The following is a 20,505-nucleotide window of genomic DNA, read 5'->3' on the forward strand; positions in this document are numbered from 1 at the left end:
TTTTTTCCAAATAGGTCTGCAGGCTGCTCCTGCAGCTAGCAGCAGAGAAGCTGAGAGCACCATCGGAGGGGTCCAGTGTCCCCCGAGAGCTAACAAGTGACTATCATTTGGGAGACATGCTATTCAGGCTGTTAGACTATGAGGAGCTCTGAGCAAAAATATTATTATCTGCAGTCAGTGCATTTCAAAAAGCTGTATTCCATGGGTTAAGGCTGCACAATATAAATACCACGACACTCCTAAAAGTAGTCCTGCTTTCTTAAAAATGTTTTCATTTAGCCCTGTCCTATGCATGGTTTGGGTTAGTGAGATGCAGATGGACACTCAGGAACCAGCTTCCTCCATAACACTGGACTGATTGTTAAATTCCAGCTATGAGCAGCAGCATACAAATAGAAGGCTTCTGATTTCAAAGCAACTGCAAAACCTCTAACTTGCTACCCACCTCACTGACAGAAACACACAGGACACTTCAACTCACATGCTAGGATAAAAACGAAGCCAGTGTTTTTGAGTCTTACCTTTGTTCATCCATGTGTGAGCAGTATAGTGACGCTCGTCGTGTGAGAATGTACTGATTCCATGTAATTGCTGAAGCATTGCCCGTCTGGAAATGTAACCTACTGCCACAAAATCGCATGCATTGCAAAAGGACAAGAACAATTGAGCCAACCGTCATCATGACATTTATATGAAAGCAGCCCTGAGCAGTTATTGTCCTAGCTCTTTTCTTGCACGACAGAGCTGTCCCGCTGCAGTGCACTGGAGTCTAGGAGAAGATTTAATTTAGGGTCTGGGGGTTTTCTGAGAATTTAAAAAGACAATTTGAGTAAATGATTCCATGTATTTCAACTGTCACCTTTACAGAGCACTTGCAAAGATTTTTTTTTTTTTGTGTAACTTCCTTTTGTTCATTGGAAATAAAACTGGAATTTCCTACCTTCCCATGGAATTAAAAAAAAAGAAAAAAAATAAAGGAGGGAGCATACTAATGAAAATATTTATGCCATTGACTTGTGCATCTTCAGGGGAATGTTCTGACTTCTCTATTCTCAGCTGCAGCAAAGGCTTTGTAAGGGCAACACATCCTCACATCTCTTCCAAGAAATTATCATTCTGATTATTCTAAAATAATGGATTTAGCACTAACACAGAAGCATAAAGTCATTTTCTTCTTGAAGTTAGGAGTCATTAAAGTATCACTTGTTATGAGGAATGAAAGAAAACTACCAGTGACAAAGATGAACTTTTTTACTGCAAATGTTTACATTCATTACTGGAGAGTTTTGCAATTGGCTGTCAGTGTCTTGGATGCTATTTAGAGGTCCTTTCCTGGTTTTAACATAGGGAGTAACTGATCTGCTTATAAAACATTTAAAAATCAACCTTTTTTGATAGGGAAATTACTACATTCTGGAAACAAAGTTAAATAGTTTATATTCTCTTCACTTGGAGATTTCTAAAAGTTTTAATCCCAAATATCAGACCTAACAGAAGCTAATGAAACTATTAAAACATTTGCCAGTTTAAGGATCATAATCTTAAAATTTTAACAGAAATCTGACACTTTTAAAATTATATAGTCAGGAAAGCATGCAAAGCTCTGAATGCCAGTGTAAACATACAGTAAAGGAATTATACTTCAAACATAAATTTGCACACAGTAACATCATAGAGACACAGAGACCAAACCACGTTACTGACGGCAATGCTTCAGCAACACAGAGGAGAAAGGGGCAGGAAGTAACGCTGCAGGGTTTTCACACATTTAAGAACACTGCACGTTTACTTGGCTAAAAACATCTTCCAACACATTTTAATAGCACTACTCTAAAGCTGCATTCCACATAAAGCAATTCACTAGAAAGCAGCAGAAGTTGTCTTAAGCACAAACAATGCGATAATAATCTGGAATTTTACTGTGAATGATTTCCTACTGGATCAACTCAAATAAGTTTCCTTAAAACTACGTTGAAAAGCCTGTGAATATACTGCTTGCAGACCATTCAAACCAGGGTGGCTACGTCTGCGCTTACACGGAGCTGACACCTGTGGGATGCTTGACCCTCCCTGGAAAAAGTTCTGAAACGTATTGTCCTGAAGTTGCTACAGTTATAGCAATGTAACCTGAATGGCTTCATAGAATATACTGATACAAGACTGATGTAAATGATGGCAAATAAAGGCCCGAAAGAGAAAATAGATTCAAGTCACCAGACTTGGATCTTTATTTTGATATTTCCAGAATATGGAAAAGTTCAGGCTTAGGTTTTAGTTCACCATGTTTTAAAAACAGAAGGGAACTGTTAGGGCAGAACTATCCTTCATATTAAAAATGAAGTAGAAATAAGCATTTTTATAGAAGATAAAAGTGTGAGAGATCTTTACAGTAAGTAATCTATCAAACTTCCATATTCAGTTGTATGAATCACTTCCCTTTACTTACACAAGCACTGACTTCACATTCAGATCGCTAAGAGCTCAATTTGGATATAGGTTATAAGTAAGTTTGGACATATATTTTTTAATCAAAGACATCACAATTCTCTAGAACTTAAATCCCAACCTAAAATATCCATTCTGCTGAAGTGTCTTTCATAACATTGATGGTTTGGGAAAGAATGGTATGTTGTATAACTTTCATATGTGGAAGTACCCAAGAATAAGGAGGAGACAAAAGCCATTACAGAAGAAAAACCTTGGGTTCATTTAATAACAAAGTCAAAATCGTTAATGTTATAACAAAGCAAGTGAAAGCATTTTAAAGGACACTTTTTTTCCCCTCTGACAGATCCTCTGCTTGTGTAACTGAAGCATAGTTAGAAAAGGTTTGCTTTAAAAAAACCTTTTGGAACAGCTATTATCACATAACTTGAACATTCTCAGAATATTCCTATACCCTCTAATCGTTCTCTATACACAACAGCCCACCACCTATTCCATTCTGCCACAGAAGTACCAGGAACAACCCAACGGTGTGTTCCACTTCCAAAAATGTTTCAAAAATTATTTCAGATATAGAAAAACACTTTATGTTGATCTGAAGCGATTGCTAGCAAGCAGAAAAATGCTGAAGTTGAGCATGCAGTGCAAAACACACCCTCCAAATTTAACATGCCTAGAGTACAGTGTGAAATTAGCTTAACTTGGAATCAAATAATCATTTAAATTAAAACTGACTAGACATTCAGTGAATGTAAGAAGAATAAAATTTTCATTGAGTTGGTGGTTTTAAAAACAAGGAAAAATTTCAGCTTCCTGTAAGAAAACAAGTGGATCCTAACATCCTACTAGAACCTAACAGAAAATGTACTCCAAGAAAAAACCAAACATGAACTCTATCTAGCCCAACAGAGTTGGAATTTAGGCACCAGCAACTCACATGCATCCATGCAAGGCTCTTCTCCATTTCTTCCCAGGCCTTTCCTGGCCATTAGACACGCTCTTTCACAAGGCGCCTCAATCTTTAGACAACCTCCTCCCACTGCTGTTTCCAGGGTCATAGGGCATTGCAAGCTCTGTTGTGACCAGATTTAGGCAGACACACACTTAAACTTCACTTAAACATCTGAGGGAAACGAGTGGTTAGATCTGATAAAGATTATGATTCAGTCTCAATGACGACAGCTCCACTGGCTTTTTGCAGTCTGGTGATTGCAGCACTCAGCAGAAAGCTGGAGGCCGTAAGCTGTAGACACAAATCAGTCTAAGAGAACTGACTCCATCCATCCATGCCTTCTGCATCTGTGGCCACAAGGTATAATGAGGAACATGTCTCCCCTGGAAGCTGAGCCCCTGGTGGCTATGATGCTCAGCTGAGAGGCTGAGCCTAAGGTTTCTGGCCCTTCTGGTCCTATTTTTTATCTACTGTGGATCTAATATAAAATATGAACTTGTTCTGGGGAACTTGAACACCATTGCTAGGGTCTGGAAACTGGGCTCCCTGTTGCCATAACAACCCACTTTTTACGCGTGTCCTCTACCAGACTTCCTGGGCAAGTGGCATGCCCCATCTTTTTGGTTAGGACATCCACTCTCAGCAGCACTCCCTCTCAGACTGCATCCTAAAGGGATGGATTGAGGTAGGTGGGCTGAATTGTCCCCTTTACTCTCAGGACCAGTTGCCATTATTTTTGATGTGTCTGTATCACAGGCAGACTGGGCTTTGCCCCCTTCCCACCTTTAAAATCTCTCTACGTCTCCCTTCTAAGAGGAAGCAGGAAAAGAGAAGTTCTTTATTTTATTTTATCTACAGTAGAGAACAAGCACACACACTCTTATCTCCACCATAACTGAAAAAGAACTTAGCACTATGGACAAGTCACTTCTGGAAACAATTATATTCCCCCATGAATAATCTATGGATCTTATAGTTCAGTGTTCAAACTGAATACTTTGAAACAGATATGAAAACCTTACAGAAGATGCTGGCATATCCTTCCTTGGAACACTTCCTTTTTTGGTGCCAAGTGTTTTATTACAGCCATACAGAATTTGCTGTTCAGAAATCTTTGAGTTTGCAGTGCCCCAAAAGTGCTGTCATGTTGCTCAATACAGGAAAAAGTAATTTTGACTTCCTAATAACTTCTTTTTTTATTCGAATAAAGCTTTCTGCAGTAAGGAACAGACTTTCTAGATATAGAACAGGTCCTCTGTGCAACATTCTTACCTGCTTCTCTGCACAGACAAGAAATGTGGTGACAAATTGAGCAGTTAGTGGAGGCTGTGGCTTACCATAGTGTCTTGAAGTTGTTTCCTATTATATTATTCGTGCTGTTACTAGTTACAACGATGCAAAGTAACTTAAAATGCTAACAAAATTGAAATGATTTACAAGCAGAACCAACACCATATTCCCCTCACTGAGAAATAAATAAAAAAAATTTCAAGCCAAGGGCTTTTCCATCTGCTATGAAAGCCTATCTGTGAAAAGCCATGGCACTTAGGGGCCTCGTGAAGTGTGGTCCCATGACTGCTGTAACATGCCCAGTGGATCAGGTAAGTGTCAGTTTGGCTGGCTGCTTGGGCAAGGAAGTTTACCAGAAATCATCCACTCTGCAATATGGAGAGGCATGGCAAAGGGAGAGTATGAGCTGTTCTGAAAACCTGCCAGAGATGCAATAACCTCCTCAGAGAATCCATTTCTGTGGTTAACTTCCCTTGTGATCAAAATTAATCCCCCACTGTCTCCCTGAAGTCACGCCGCTGCCTTAGTAATTTATGTCCATTACATCCTGTCCTTTTCTCAGCAGACATGGACAGCAGATTATTCCCTTCCTTTCTGCAGTACCCTGCCATGCCTTTGAATAATTTTGTGCTTTTTCTTCAATATTTTTCTAGGTCAAGCAACCAGGTTGTTTCTTTCCTTGGAGGCCTAGGAACCACTACCTTTGAAAACTGCAGTGATTGTCTTCTAGGCCATCGTCACTTAGTTCACACCCACATGTGGGCTTCAGACACAACAGACCCAAGAAAAAAGGAGCCAATGATAAAACCAGAAATCTCCCTCTTCTCCCCCACCTCGCCACACAGGAAGGAAACCTAATGGTCACATTCACTCATCCAGTCCAAAAAGATCCAATGTGCTATGCATACAGCACTGCTGCAGACAGCATAACAGTATAGCCATAACTGACAAGAGAAAAACTGATATAAATTGTATAGAAGTTATGCAGGAAATACTGCAATACATAGCATGACATCAGCTGAGCCTGGTTCCTCAGGCTGCAGACTTTTTATAAGATAACCACTCCGTATCATATTTCCAAGACCCTGACTACAGCATACTGGATTTATGAGAGCAAATATCAGCCCTTCTCTATGGCTTCACACACATATTTACAGGCTAATACTGATTAAGCTAATACTGATCCTAAGACTTTGGAAACCTTGTTATAGTAACAATAGAACAAAGTAACAGGCTGACATACATACACAAAAAATTATTGTAAAATTTGCTGAATCTAAAAACCAAACCAAAAGCCTCAAAAAACTCAGCGTCCTAGAACCCTAAAACCTAAACCAAAATCCAGCAGGAAAAAAATCCGGAAGCCTCTGCCAGGCTGTCTACAAAGCCTCTTATGGTGATCCTCACAAATACTTTTGAATAATAAAATAAGTTTAAAGTATATAGCATATAGTAAATACTACCCATTTCCAAAAGAAATCTGACAAAATCACACAAGAGACAAAACAACTTATCCCCCAAACAGTTTTAGTCATTCTATGTGCAGACACAAAAGAAAAACTTCAAGTATAGAAGTATTCTGGATCTATTAAAATGGAAATTGTATTGTACTTGCCATAGAATTTTATAAGGTTATTAAAGATAATTACTAAATATTATTGAGTGGTTCGTTTTGCCAGCTCACAGTGACATTTCAATTTAAGTGCTCTATATCAAATTTTAACTACGTATAATCAAAAGAGTTCATCCAAAAAGCTGAGGTAAATGCTGAAATTGAATTATTTTAAAGAAAAGCTAAAGCAATGCAAAGATTCTGCTCTTAGCATTCCTAGAAAATTACAACGCACAGCAAATCCTTGTTAGGATTCCTTGTTTAGAGGCAAGTTTGTAATACTAAGATCTAAATGGCCTTTTTAGTCAAGGGTGATTAAGCTGGACTAGTTAAAAACTACATAATGGGAAATAAAAATAATAAAAAAAGACAGTTTTCTATCACTGCTGGTGGGAGAAAATAGATTTCCAAACACATTTCAAAGGAAAAACTCCACTCTGCCTTTACTTTCTTCCTAAGATGTATGATATAACCACATATGGACATACATATACAGAATGCTCCAATTTCTGTGTGACTGCAGGCAAGGAAGAAAAAACTGGCAGAGTTTTTTCTGCCAGCACAAGCTCTTGATGGCAACTCACAAGTCATGGCAGAGAGAACCTTTTGGAGAATGCAAAGTGGCTTAAAAAAGCAGAATACTTGAAAAAAGCAAAAACCGAGAAGTACCAAATCTGAAAGACTTCTCAGAGTTAGTTGTAATTTATTAAAGCAAAGAGGACTACGTGCCAGCATATGTACCTGTGCACACATCCATATACCCACCAGCTATACAAGTATAAACACACTGAGTTCCCTCCCACAACAATTTTATTTTTATTCTTTAATGTCACTGTTTTCTTTAATTCAGTGTTTTCTTTAATCTAAAATTACAATTAAAAATTCGATTGAAATACAGATTTTGTTTTCCTATGCAGAAAAAGAGCAGATGTTTTGGGCCTATTCATCTACACCGAAATTCTTGATCAGGCTGGGATCTCTGCTGTTCTAGATGGAAAGGGGGCTTTAATGGATTTAACAACTATGCAGTATTAGCTCTTAGACTAAGATGGACTGTTTTGGAGCTGTGTAAGGATTTTCTTGAGTAAGAATAATTCGCATTCATGTATATTTTTTATTGCTGTTGATATTTAAAAGCGCAATGTTAACTTGATAATAAAAAAAGTAGTTTATACCCTGTGCAAGAAAGCCTTATCAAAGAAATCTAATCACTAACTCCTAAAAATATCAAAAACTTCTGTCAAAAAGGACTAGAAGTAGTTTAGAATTTAGAAGTTTAACAATAGAATTTCCTATATTTGTGGTTTTGATAATAATGCAAATAAATTCTTACATTATTGCAAGGAAGAAACAGCTTACTCAAAAGTATGTGAAAACTAGATTGTTTAGAATCAATAATATGCTATTAAGAACTTGTCAAATTCTAATTTCTTGCTAAAATTAGATATAGAATATTGAGCAACTACAGAATTTATTAGTATAGCTGTGAGAATACTGCATTTATGAAACCAGAAGATACTACAGGAAAATATGTAACATTTTAAACAGCATAAATGGTATTTGAGAAGTGCTGTATTAAATGTCTGGCTAATTATTGACAAAAATATAACCATAATGAGCTATTTGATCTAGATACTAGTGTTGTCTGGGGAAAAAAAAATACCAGTCTTTGAAACTGAAACAGCAGTAATCTTTAGCCTGGAATAAAATCTACTTGAGTTTAAAAAGCTTTAGAGCTTTTCAAGTTTTTCCATGTTAGATGAGGATACTGGGAAAGACATAGGTTTAAGCAGTAAAAGTAACCATGCAAGCATAGACACCACTCCTGTGCTAGTTACTTGGCTTTGGAATTATTCTTCTATGAGTGTGGAAGAAATATCAGCACTTTATGAAACTGAACAGTTTGCAATATTTTGACCAGCAGAAAACAAGACACCCCCCTCCCTCCATTTTCTTCCTATGATTCATCATTGCAAAGACCTTCTTCAAAAATTCTTTTCTATATCAGGAATCCTTCTGCACGTATAAAAAGGTAAGAGTCAACAAAATCTTGACAATCAGCTAACAGGAATGAAGTCGGAAGAATTTATTGTGTGAAAGTTGCTTGAAAATACACTTGATGAAAATGCTGGAAATAGAGTTCCTATTGTATCAAAAGATCAGATTTAAATAAGTGGATTTTGAAATCCAATGTGAGAGGGGAAGACAGATTTATTATTCTAAATAGGTATCTTATGATTAGTCACCAAAGTGTATTATCTTTTTAATCAAATCAATTAGAAGAGGTTGTAAAGAGCAGGAACTGGAAGCATATTAAAAAATCTCCAAGTGTTATCAGTGCCTCAGATACTTAAGAAAAGGTAAGAACCATCTACCCACACACAAAGGCTTTTTTTTTTAAGTATAAAAAGTGCTTAACACTACTAAAATAGCAATCTCTAATCAAAATTCTACTCAGGTAGAATAATAAAATCCTACCAAATACTAACCTGAAATACTACCTCTCTAGCGAGGATGTAAAATATGTATCTTGATTCACCACATGAGAATATATATTAAAAAAACCCCCATTTCTTGTGAATAGATCTATTGTTTATTGCAGCATATACTCCTAAGTAGCCAATAAATTCTTAGCACAGAGAGGATTTTTTCATTTTATTTTGGAAAAGCCCAATCAGAACGTTTTGCTCAAAGCCACTTCCACATTTTGGTGAGAATGCTTATTCTCAGTATATTCTTTCTCAAACCTTTTAACTTCTCATCTTCCTTCTCCCTCAGCCTCCTCCTTACCCCCAGCCTAAGAATCCTTCAAGGACCATACCACCTTCCACCATATTATTTAGTATAAAAACCTTCAGAAATAAATCAAACCACTTGCCAAAACAGTATGTCTAGAAATTCAAGATGCATGAAGAACAGTGGAATGTCAGTCATTCCAGACAGATCAGTTAGTAGAGCTAGAAGTCAAAAGACTAATACCACAGGCATCTAAAAAAAAGTTTAGGCAAGTTGGACAGATGGCTTTGTTTTAACAAGAGAATATAAATAATCAGAAAATTATTTTAGTCTATAGACCTGCTGAAAGGTGACTTGTACACAAACCCACACACTCAAGGACAAACCCAAACTGTGCTCCATCATATTACATGTTAGTATAAATTACTCTAAAGACTGTCTGGCTCTTTCTTGCAGCAGTCATTTCACTGACTTTACTGAGAGTTGTAATAACATTTAAGTGACATCACTGATACTTTTAAATAGGGATTTTTTATGTCACTTTAATTTACTCCATGTCCCTGAAAGGAAGTTAGAAGACTATCTCTAGAAAGAGATATACTTAATATTAAACTTGATAAGTATTATAAGTAGTTATGAACAATATAAACTGAATCTTTCATGATGCAGATAAGCAGAAAGCATCATCATGCCATCAAAAGTATCACTGTATTACTAACTGTTTTGTACACAAGGGTCAGTGGGACTTTAGGGGGTTGTAGGTTCTGCCTGCCAGTGACCCTACTTACTCTGGGAGGATGGGAAGGAAAAAGAAAACACAAAGCATAAAAGAATTAGGTAGTACTGTGGCCCAGTTATGTATATGTAGTGCTGATATTGCAGCAGTATCTGCATACACGAATTTCAGAAGAGTTTGGTACTACATAGGATGAAGAAAACAACACAGCAATAGAAACTACTGTGGTGGTGACATATTTTCCACCATGAGCTATTATGTGACAATGGTACTTACCATATTTGTGTAGTGCATAGAAGTAGATGAAAGGGTTATGTTATGATCATCATCAATAACTAATGTGGAGGAAAAAATGGTGATTACACAAATGAAAACTACCCTTATGCACAGGAATTTATAAACACCTCAGAGCTCTGTAAATCTGCTTTAGTACAATGTTCACAAAGGAGACATTAATTAATGCAAGTTAAAACTGAAATTTATAGTAGGTTTATTATTTAGCAGGATTACTCCTTATAACTAATTGCTGAATATTACATTTTGTCATATGTTATAGGAAGCCTACAATGCAATTTAACATTTTTGCTGTTCAGCCTATGACTTAATCTTTGAAGAGTCCATGATACTGTAACATTCTCCTAAAGAAGAGATGGTTGGATGGTCAATGAAGAAACAGCAGCGCCAGTTGAAATGTCACTACTCCCAAGTTTTTGACCCTGTTCCTCTGCAGAAGGTTAATACTTGCTTAGTAAAGTCAGAAAAACAGATCATGTGGGCACTTCTCATTTGCTTTAGTGCAAAGGGAGTTGGATAATGTAATCCAATATAGAAAGCTGTTTAAGCTAAATGTTTCTGTACTTAAGCAGAAAGGGACAACTCAAAGGATCCCTCTTCCACCAGTATCTGTTCTGGTGTGGCAGCCTCTGGTGATGGGAGGTGACTTCTCCCAGAGACCCAATGACATAGGTGGAAGATGGTAACACCTTCAGTGAACGCAGCCATTTTGCAGAGAGCCTCTAACCATAGTTTGCTCTGTGTCTCATGGATGAATGTATGTAAATGCTGTTCTTAAATCAAATGGAAGGAGCTGCTAGAGGACACTGCAACAGACTTTGGGATATCAGCTCCATTCCAGTCAAGAACATAATCTTGGAACCCTCTGTGCCAAATTAGGATGTTTTCTTATAGGGTCTCACATATGTAGACACTATTTTTCTGTTGTGTGATCCTCACGGTAGTCAGAAGAAAGGCCAAGAAAGAATTTGCTATTTTATGTTACCATAAAGAAAAAAAAATAATCAAAGATTCTAGCAATTTGCCACTAGTAACAAATGTATTTGCATTAATTTGCATTTAAAAATACAAAATTAGACACTGTGAGTGATATAATTCCCCTTGCTCTGTCTCCATTAACAATCAGCAAAATTAGGGACTACTGGTTCCAGCTGTAAAGAACTTCTGTGGTGCAGACAGCTTTGCAGGTGGGCAGGTTAGGGTACAAATGCCCCTCACAATACAGAGGGCTAGGGTCGTGGGGTTGTCGATTGCCTATCACTTACAGCATCAGGGGGGTTCAGGCCATGCTACAGCCCAGACAATAGCAAAAGGAGATTATTATCTCTTAGGCACTTAGGACATTATTCTGCAACCTGATTAAAATTAAAACCTGGATTTTTAAAAGAGTTGATTGTTAAAATGAATTATTTTATTATCTAAACATTAAACCCTATAATTGCTGTTATTTAAATACTATTACATTTTTACTTATTACTAAAATTGAATACAACCGACACTACAGTCCTACACAATTTATTTCATTGCTATGCTTTTTCAGTTTTTGATAGACTGAAGCTTTTCTGTACAACCAATGCATTGTTCTGTTGCAGGAATGTGGGGGAGCTGGAAGCCTGGGAGACAAGGGTCAAGGACATCAACAGCGGAGTGGGAACACTATCAAGACTGAAGAAAAACACGTCAGCTGAATGCTTCTGCTTAAATGATCTGCAGTGAAATAGCTGGCACTGCTGAAATTAAAATGGGCTTATTCTAAGTTTTAAGCACAATGCATTGCCATGAGTGGTCCACTTTGTATCTCTCAGTTTCACTGAGACCCTGCAGTCAGGTAGATCAAGATTTGAAAACTTTTTTCAAGCATTAAAGGAAAAAACTTATTATAAATACAAAAAAATTGATTAGATTATGGGCTATAATTTTACTGTAAATGGTGGCCAGCGATTGTGGAATTTTATAAGGTCTTCAGTACCAATAAATAAATAAATATATATGTGCAAAGCCTGAACTCACATTCTAAAAATATCTTACTCATTTTCAGGCTTGATAAGTAGAGACAATGAAAGTTTAAAACATTAGTACTACTAGCTGTCACAATAACTGTACATAAGCTGCTATGAACAATTGCTGTTCTGGAACAAAGCACCCGATCCATACAGGCGAGGGGACGGCTGTAAGAGTTCGGCGAGGTTCAGCATACCGCATCCCTAGGCAGCACAGAGCTCAGGAGCAGGCTTGTTAGTAACAACACTAACACACAGGGGTTGTTCTAATTCTAAACAGTCAGATGAAGACAGAAGTTCAGGGCAATGACTAGGACAAGGATCATGCTAAAGTTATTTGCTTTCAGACCCGGTGAGAAATTCACAAATATCTAGCCAAATATTAATTGCCACCCACCTTCTGTGGTGACTGGGAGAGAAATCTCCATGCAGGCTGCAGACTGTGCTTTTCTGAAGGGGGGCCTCCCAGGCCCTCGGCGGTTTGATTTTGAGACATCTGCGCTGGAAAGTCGTTTTCCTGAACTGCAGCTCTGGGATGTTGGACTTGTACAGTGACCATTCACATGATCTGGAAAGTGAATGGAAAAAGTGCTAGGTAAAGCGCCAGCTCCCAAAATTCAGATTGGAGGAGAGATGTATGTTCTGATATTTAAGAATGGGTTAAATCAAATCTTCTGAGAATAACTACTTATTTGTTTTATTGATCCAGCATGTATATGTAAGAATAACTCACGATATCTTTAAGGTATACTTTGAAAAAAACAAGGGACATAAACTGGTACATGTTCTTACAGCTGCAGATCCCACAGCATTTTGTTGACCTATGTGAACAGGCAATTTATCAAGATACTGCTGGTAACACTGTCATCCCTGACGTTGTGTCTCCTAACAGATACCAAATAAATTTGAAAACTATCTTTCCTTTTTGCTCTCATAAAGAACTGCAAGTGTAATTTACTACAGGACAGAATTTAGAGCTAGGCATCTTCCCTACCTGATTTGAAGCTGCAGGAAACAGGCAACCAACTGGCACTCTTTGGGGTAATTATGAAACTAGCCATAATATTGCCAAGTATTTTATTCTTTATATACCACATCAATTTATTTTACTGCTAAGGAAACTGACTGCTGAACAATTGATTTGTCTGCTACAGATCTAAAGATATGAGGCTAAGTCCTTCAACCCCTGCTAGAGGCCACAGTCAATCAGCACAGCACATGCTGCTGTCTGATGGGGTGAGAAACAAAACATGGGTGCTTTAAGCTCTGCCTACATTTGTTTGTTCTTCGTTACTGGCAACAGGGCTTTAAACCACAACAATTCACTGATCAAGGCTTAGATCAGAGTTCAGAGTGGGTTGGACTGGACTATAAAACATTCATGTGATATTTTTCTTCCTCTCATATTGGGTAAGGCAACATGAGAAGAATTACTGAACACAATTTTCCCCTCAACATATGAAAGGATATACACTCAGGTATAATTGAATTATTTTTGGTCAGCAGGTAATTCTTACTAATTTAAGTAAACAGCAGGTAATAAGCATAACAAAAATTCAGACTTATGCAAGCACACTGAATATTTCTACTCAAAACTATGGAAGCTCAATATTATAGGTAAGGACAAGCTTGGAGTTTCTGCTTTCATTTTAAATGTCAGGTTATTTATATCTGAGAACTAGATTAGTCTTTAAGATTCTGTATATAAGTATATTCGGTTAACTCTCTTTGATTTGTATTGTATCCAAGGAAAAGATGAATGTTAATATACCAAGACAAATTTATTTCTTGGTTACCATACCATGATAGCTCCACTGTACATGATGAAAAGCTATTTCTATATTCAGATGTTAAAACAGATTCTATACTGAATACAGCATACAGTGTGCTATTATATGTAGTCTTCCAATGTGTAAGTCATGTCCTTTCCACGTGAAAGCAGTTCAGTCTTAATGAACAAAATTGGAAAGAATTGTTCAGAATTATAGTTTAGAAAGCAATTTAGTACCTGTACTACATAATGAGGTGGCTCTGTAGGAGACACAACTTCCACGATTCTTATAATGTTTCTTAATATATGGCTATTAACTGAGCTAACAGCAGATATAAAACTGATGTGGATGATTCATTTAACTTATAGTTAGAGAATTTTCCAAAATATGCTGGAACTATTCATATATTTCAGTAGAAAGTCCTTTGAGACTGGGGGCTTTGTTCAAGGGCACAGGCTGACTGTTCAACCTCAGCAACAGACACATCCTCATCCAGCTGCTTCCTTTCTTCAAAATTCAGTTTGTGTGAAGGAGTTTCAGCATGATATCTAATTACCTCCAGGGGGATCCTAGGAAGTGGTGAGGAACATAACAGAGTAAAAAAGAATCATATTCTATAGAAACATCAACAACATTTGTGAGTCCCTTTCCCTGAACATTGTAGAGAATGGGCACAATTAATCTAAACCCCTATTCGCTATGCCAAATTTTAAGACAAATGCTGCTATGTTTCTCTTAGTATGCCTGCTTGTCTCAGTTACCTTCAAAAGTCCAAATTAAACAAAAACAATCAGTAGGATCTGGGCACCTAAATCCCTTTAATTGTTTCAACAATGCTTTTTTGAATAAGCAAAGCTAGAAAAAAAATCAGGCCTTATCCTAGAAGCTGCAGGGATATCCCTTCAAGTGCTGAGGTTGGTGAAATGTTAGTGAGTGCTACAACAATGACCGGAAGAGGGATTTTAGTGATCAGCTACACACTTTTCTGTATTTTAACACTGTTCTGTTCTTCTGATTAGATATGATTATTTTTAAATGTATACAACAAGGAGCAATGCAGCTTTTCAAACCTTAGTAAAACCAAAAAGACACTGTACAAAGAGTAATATAATTATGCGAAATACAACTGCAACATTTTTTATGAGAAGCTGGTAAGAATCAAGCAGATAAAGACCACCCAAATCTATGAGAAAATCCTATGTGTGTATTAAAAATTAATTTCTCAGGTTTTTTGTGGTATCAGCTCAGTGATACAAAACGTTTCTAAAGAAAGGTTATGTACTATTTAAGAAAGGGTTCCTTACCGCATTGTCTGAAAAAAATGAAGTGTGCAAGAAAAGTGATAAGAAAAAAACAATACTAGTTTCCTACACTGTACTTTCTAAGGGAGACTGTGAGAATGCTCATGCTGTCACCCTTTGCCAAAATGACTGCAATGATTTACTAGCCCTCTGATCCTCCTTTGCCATGAGAGAGGTCTTCCACTCACCCCAAAGAACAGATAAAAGAGGCTTGTAAAATCCTGGCTTTTTTCCAGCTTTGTTCCATTTGTAAGGAAGAACAACATTTTAACTTTTTTCCTTGCTGGCTTACTGCTTTTGTCATGTGGTCACTGGGGCTTTTCTCATATCAGAAATATTAGTTGATACTGAGCACCAGTTGATATCAGAGACATTAACATTGGTACTTAAGAAGCAGTGCATGGATTGCTCTGTGCTGTTGATGCAATAGTGCAACAGCTCCTAACTCGGTCGTCTTCTGGAGAAGGCAGAGAATAGTTGCCTGGGGAGAAAGCACTGCACAAAAAGCCCCCTTCTCTTTTCTACCCTTTTCCACCACTGCATTTGCCATTGCCTTCCTATCCCTTACGATGGGTGCTGCTGCCCATGAGGTCAAGGGAATTTGCATTATACTCTCTAGTGCTCCTAGATTCCAGCAGCAAGTACCAGAGTTACTAATGCACTACATTTGGGCAGCCTGGCTCAGCGGAGGTTATCCTTGAAGCAGTCTCTAGACTGTGTAACAGCCATCCCACTCTGCCAGGGCAGCAGCCTTTTCTCCTGTTTGTGGATAGTGAACTAAATAGCCAGGGCTCAGTCTGTAGCTATTCTGTTCATTAATTTAAAAATGTAAGGCTCATGCAAGCCATTGGAAGTAATCATAACAGATTACCCCAGGCTACAATACATTAGTCCATTTTATACTGATTTAACTCCACTGATTTAATAAAGCAGATAGTAACAAATTGTATCTAAGATGTATGAAAATATATAAAAGAGACGTAAATGACATAAAATTCGCTAATGTTGTCCACGTGTTGCTCCTACACTGCAGGTCCTGGTTGTTGCCTTAATCTAGGCTCATGGCATTACCCATATGAATTAAAAATGCTTTAGCTATCCCTGTTACCAGACAGTAGCACCATTCAGTGCAGTGTGCACCCCAAAAACTGCTTAAAAAAAGAGACAGAACTGTGCTGGATGGAAGGCCAGTGTGTCACAACAAATACCAGTGAGATGATGGGATTAAGAAGAACTGAAGAAGTAACATTAGTTACTGTGAACTTGATGAAACTACTGAGATGCCTTCTGAGAGATGCAACGTGCAACATGACAGCAGCAAGCCTGCTGGAGAGCCTCAAATTTAGTCTAACCTTTTCAAGGAGTACTATACAGACAGGAAGTGTATTATATATACATATGCTGATTTTAGTTTACACACAGTAACATGTATATGTTACACAACCTGCCCTGTCATACAACTGTTTTAAACTACTTGGTGACCTCTGCAAAAAGCAAAAGGAACCAATGATTTACCAGTGAAAAGCTGAACCCTTGTTAAAACCAAATGTATTCAAAATGTCAGTAACAAAGGAGAAACGTGCATTTGCAGTTACTGCCTAGAAAGTTGTGTTACACTAGACATAACGAATAATAAAAAAAAAACAAAACATTTTTTTCAGTTCTAACAAAGGGATAAATTCACACAGAAAAACTAGCTGAAAACCAGTTCTTACTAATGATCTGAGAGAGGCTGAGAACAAAGGAATTTAAATACAACTAATTAGAAGCATTATAATATCATCCTAAGTTGTAAGGAAGTAATCAATAAAAGAGCAAGCAAGAGGACCAGAAAGAGATGCTTTAATATGGAGCAGAAAGAACCTGAAAAATGAGTCCCAGAGAATCTCCTCAACAAATGTTGAGGAATACAATCTCTGCTGTTAAAGGGAGGAAAAGTCCATCTGTTTCCACTGGGGGATTTTTGTGTATTATCAATAAATTAGATTTTGGGTAATAATTATGGGTGTGACTAACCTTTTTTCTTTACACAGCAAAGAGATACACATGTAAATCAAGAAACAAAGAGATGTCATAACTGTACAAATGGCCTGAAGAACAGTCGCAGGTTTGCATGGAAAATAACCAAAATTTGTGTAAAAGTAGTGTGATCATTCATTAGTGAGAATATAGACTGACACCTTAAACTTTTAACAAATTATTCTTAAAAGAAAATCCCTTACAAAGTCAGGTTCACAATCTTCTCTTTGTGTAGTTCTGCCAACCAAGCAGGAGAGGAAGTGTGAGCCCTAGCAGAAGAGGTTAGTACAGATGTACTGCCAGCAAAATTGTATATTTACCATCATGTCTTCATCAGTTTGAAGAGGAAGGATGAATTGCCCTATTGACATACTGCTAGTACATTTAGGTCCACGCTAAGAGTATAGCGTGCTGTCATTGTAATATACTGCCTGTGTAATATAATGGTATTCTTATTATGGTAATGAACTCCTATCATGCCCTTGATCCTAGATATCATCATTTTTTTGAAAGCAGGGTGAACAGATTTATTTTTCAGAGAAATAAAATACTGTGAAGTGGTTGAAAATGTTAAGTATGTTGTCACTGACAGAGCCACTTTTAAAACTAGTATTTTTGCCTGCAATTATGAACAATGAAACCAAAATAAACACTATCCAAATGAAGAACACTAAGAATATATTACTGTATGTCATAACATCACCTCTACATTATCATATCTGAAAAACCAAACCTGGCAGTACAAATCTAAAAATAAATCTAGCTTTGTTCCCTGAGAACAGTGGGAAAAATTGGACTACTTGGATCTAACTCTGCTCCTCAGATTCCTCTGCTGAATTTCTAGTGATCATATAACACCACACTACTGGACTGACTGTCTCAAAAAGTACACAGCACTCAGTGTGCCTCAACAGAATAATGTAACATAAATTGTTGCTATGCTTTGTACAGTAAACAGGAAAACACAGACAGAAAACTTGATTTAATTCTGAAGCATAAGCATGAAACGTGATACATCCTGAGCTGCACAGAGGACAACACTGAAACATGCAAGTAGAGTGGATGAACCACAAGACCACCTAGGACATCAACTAGTCCTGAGCACCCCTTATTAGTAGCATTGCACCTGCATTATCAAGATTGGAAAATCTGGGTTTAATTCTCTGTTTCTAAAAATGAAAAATTCTTCAAAGATGTTGGACTGGAAACATTTTTTTCAACTTGAACATGACAAAAATAAAGCATGACACAAGCTGGAGACTTTCTAAACAAAACTCCACCTTTCCATCTGAAATGAATGAATAAAATGCAAGATAATTACAACAAAAGTGTTTTTTAGGCTATTCTAACTAGATTCTTCTGGACATTCTTCCCCTGACTTTTCCAAAAATCATTGTTTTTAACTAGAGGTAAGAATGTCTGAAATAATTGAGCTAGCACCACTCCATTGATACTAACATATAAATAATTTGCTTGCAAATACTCAACAGAAAAAGACACAGACATGATCAAATAAGGCATTCCAAATATAATTAAGTTTACATATAATTTCTATGCAGCAATCAAACAATTCTAAAAAAATCCAAGTTTTTCCAAATTTGTTAACATTGTGCATTGTAGATTTTTTGACAGATTTCATACCAGGTTATTGTAATAAATAAACTAGTAACAATTGTTCATTCTTATTTTAATGTTGCAAAACCAGATTTTATAGTTGATAACTTCTGATTTAGGGTTCTTATTTATCCTTCTTTTGTTATCACTTTGTTGTCAAAATAATTACACATGGAAAATTATTACTTTCTAAATATTCTTCTGCTTGTACACACAGGTCAGTTACTAAGACTTTGGATGTTGCTTTAAGTCCAACCAAGGAGACGGGACCATCTGTCTCATGCCCAAGTCTCTGCCTACAGATGACAGTCTGTGTGAGAGCTCAATCCCAATCCAAGTTACTTACTATAGAGGACCTCTGGGTCCAGGCAGGTCTGGTAAATCTATGTGTAGCCCCAGATTTTGACTGCTGGAGAGTATTACAACCTGAGAAGTGTACAAAGATCACAGAATGGAAGAATACTACGTATGTGTTTGCATTGCTTGAAAAGAGTGGAAAATGACTTACCTTTGAGAGTCCTCAGTAAGGAACTCTTCTTTAAGTAAAAACAGAGAACTTAGGAACAGTGAATATGTATTACACTATGAGCCTAACAGCTGCATATCATTTTGTTATTATCAACTCTTAAATGTATGATAATCTTTACTGCTTGTTTTGTTGTTTCAGCTAACAAATTTTACTGCCTTTCCTTCATGACTACATTTAACTGTATCACTTATAAACATTTTAGTTATGGTATCATTTTGACAATTTTAAGCACTTACCTTTCCTTTAAACTACTTGCTTGTTAAATCTCCCATATAGATCAGTTGGTTTGTTGTTGTTGTTTTTTGGGGGTTTTTTTGTTTTTTTTTTTAAATCTGGAAGCATTAGAAGTCAGAACACAGCCCCTTTCTGCATTAGAAATATAACCACACAGCACATGCCTATTATGCTGTAATGGTTGACATTCATAGAGTTAACCTGTTCATCAACTCTTGTTGCTTTTTTTTATTCTGGATATTTGGACTGGCAGAGTGCTAATATATCCATTAACACAGGTTCTCTTTTAAAAATGTTTGACCATAAACCTTCTCTTATTTAATTAAGGAAGAAACTGGTGCGGCCATACACCTGACCTTCAGCAGATGAAACAGACTTTTGTCTAGTAGGGTCCTAACTACAGAATATCAAAATCCAAACCTGAAAATGTGAAATAGCAGAGAGGCCAAATGTTTAAAGCCATTTCTGTAACAGTGAAAGCCTTTAGTTCAACCCACAATGTTCTTCATCTTAATAGTGATCAAACTTGCAGCAAAAAAGGCAAACCGCATCCTCCACTGAATCAGCGAGAGCATAGCCAGCAGCATGAGGGATGTAATCCTTCCCCTCTATTTGGTGTTTGTCAGACTGCATCTCAAGTCCTCTGCTCAGTTTTGCGCTCCCCATTACAAGTAAGATATTGACATACAGGCATGAGTTCAGCAAGGGTCCACCAAGCTGGTAAGGGAGTTGGCACACATGATGTAAGAGGAGAAGCTGAGAACTGGTGGGGGTTTTTTTTCAGCCTTAAGAAGAGAAGACTCAGGGGAGACCTTACTGCTGTCTGCAACTACCTGATCTGAGTATATGGAGAAGACAGAGCCAGACACTTCTCAGAGTTGCACAGTGATCGGATGAGAGGCAAAGGACACAACTTGGAACACAGGAAATTCTGGTTAGATACTAGAAAAAACTTTTTTCCTATGTGGATG

At 37.2% G+C, this 20,505-nt stretch overlaps 1 protein-coding gene across 2 annotated transcripts in view; it reads right to left on the reverse strand.

Moving 5' to 3' along the window:
* STXBP5L (syntaxin binding protein 5L) overlaps positions 1-20,505 on the reverse strand; it is a 206,951-nt gene that overhangs the window by 10,957 nt on the left and 175,489 nt on the right. For both annotated transcript variants that reach the window (XM_072881300.1, XM_072881291.1), the window contains one exon: positions 12,463-12,633. In XM_072881300.1, coding sequence (XP_072737401.1) covers positions 12,463-12,633 — 171 coding nt within the window. The remainder of the gene's footprint in view (positions 1-12,462; positions 12,634-20,505) is intronic.

The sequence above is a fragment of the Ciconia boyciana genome, chromosome 1 (assembly GCF_034638445.1).
Source record: "Ciconia boyciana chromosome 1, ASM3463844v1, whole genome shotgun sequence".
Lineage (NCBI taxonomy): Eukaryota > Metazoa > Chordata > Aves > Ciconiiformes > Ciconiidae > Ciconia > Ciconia boyciana.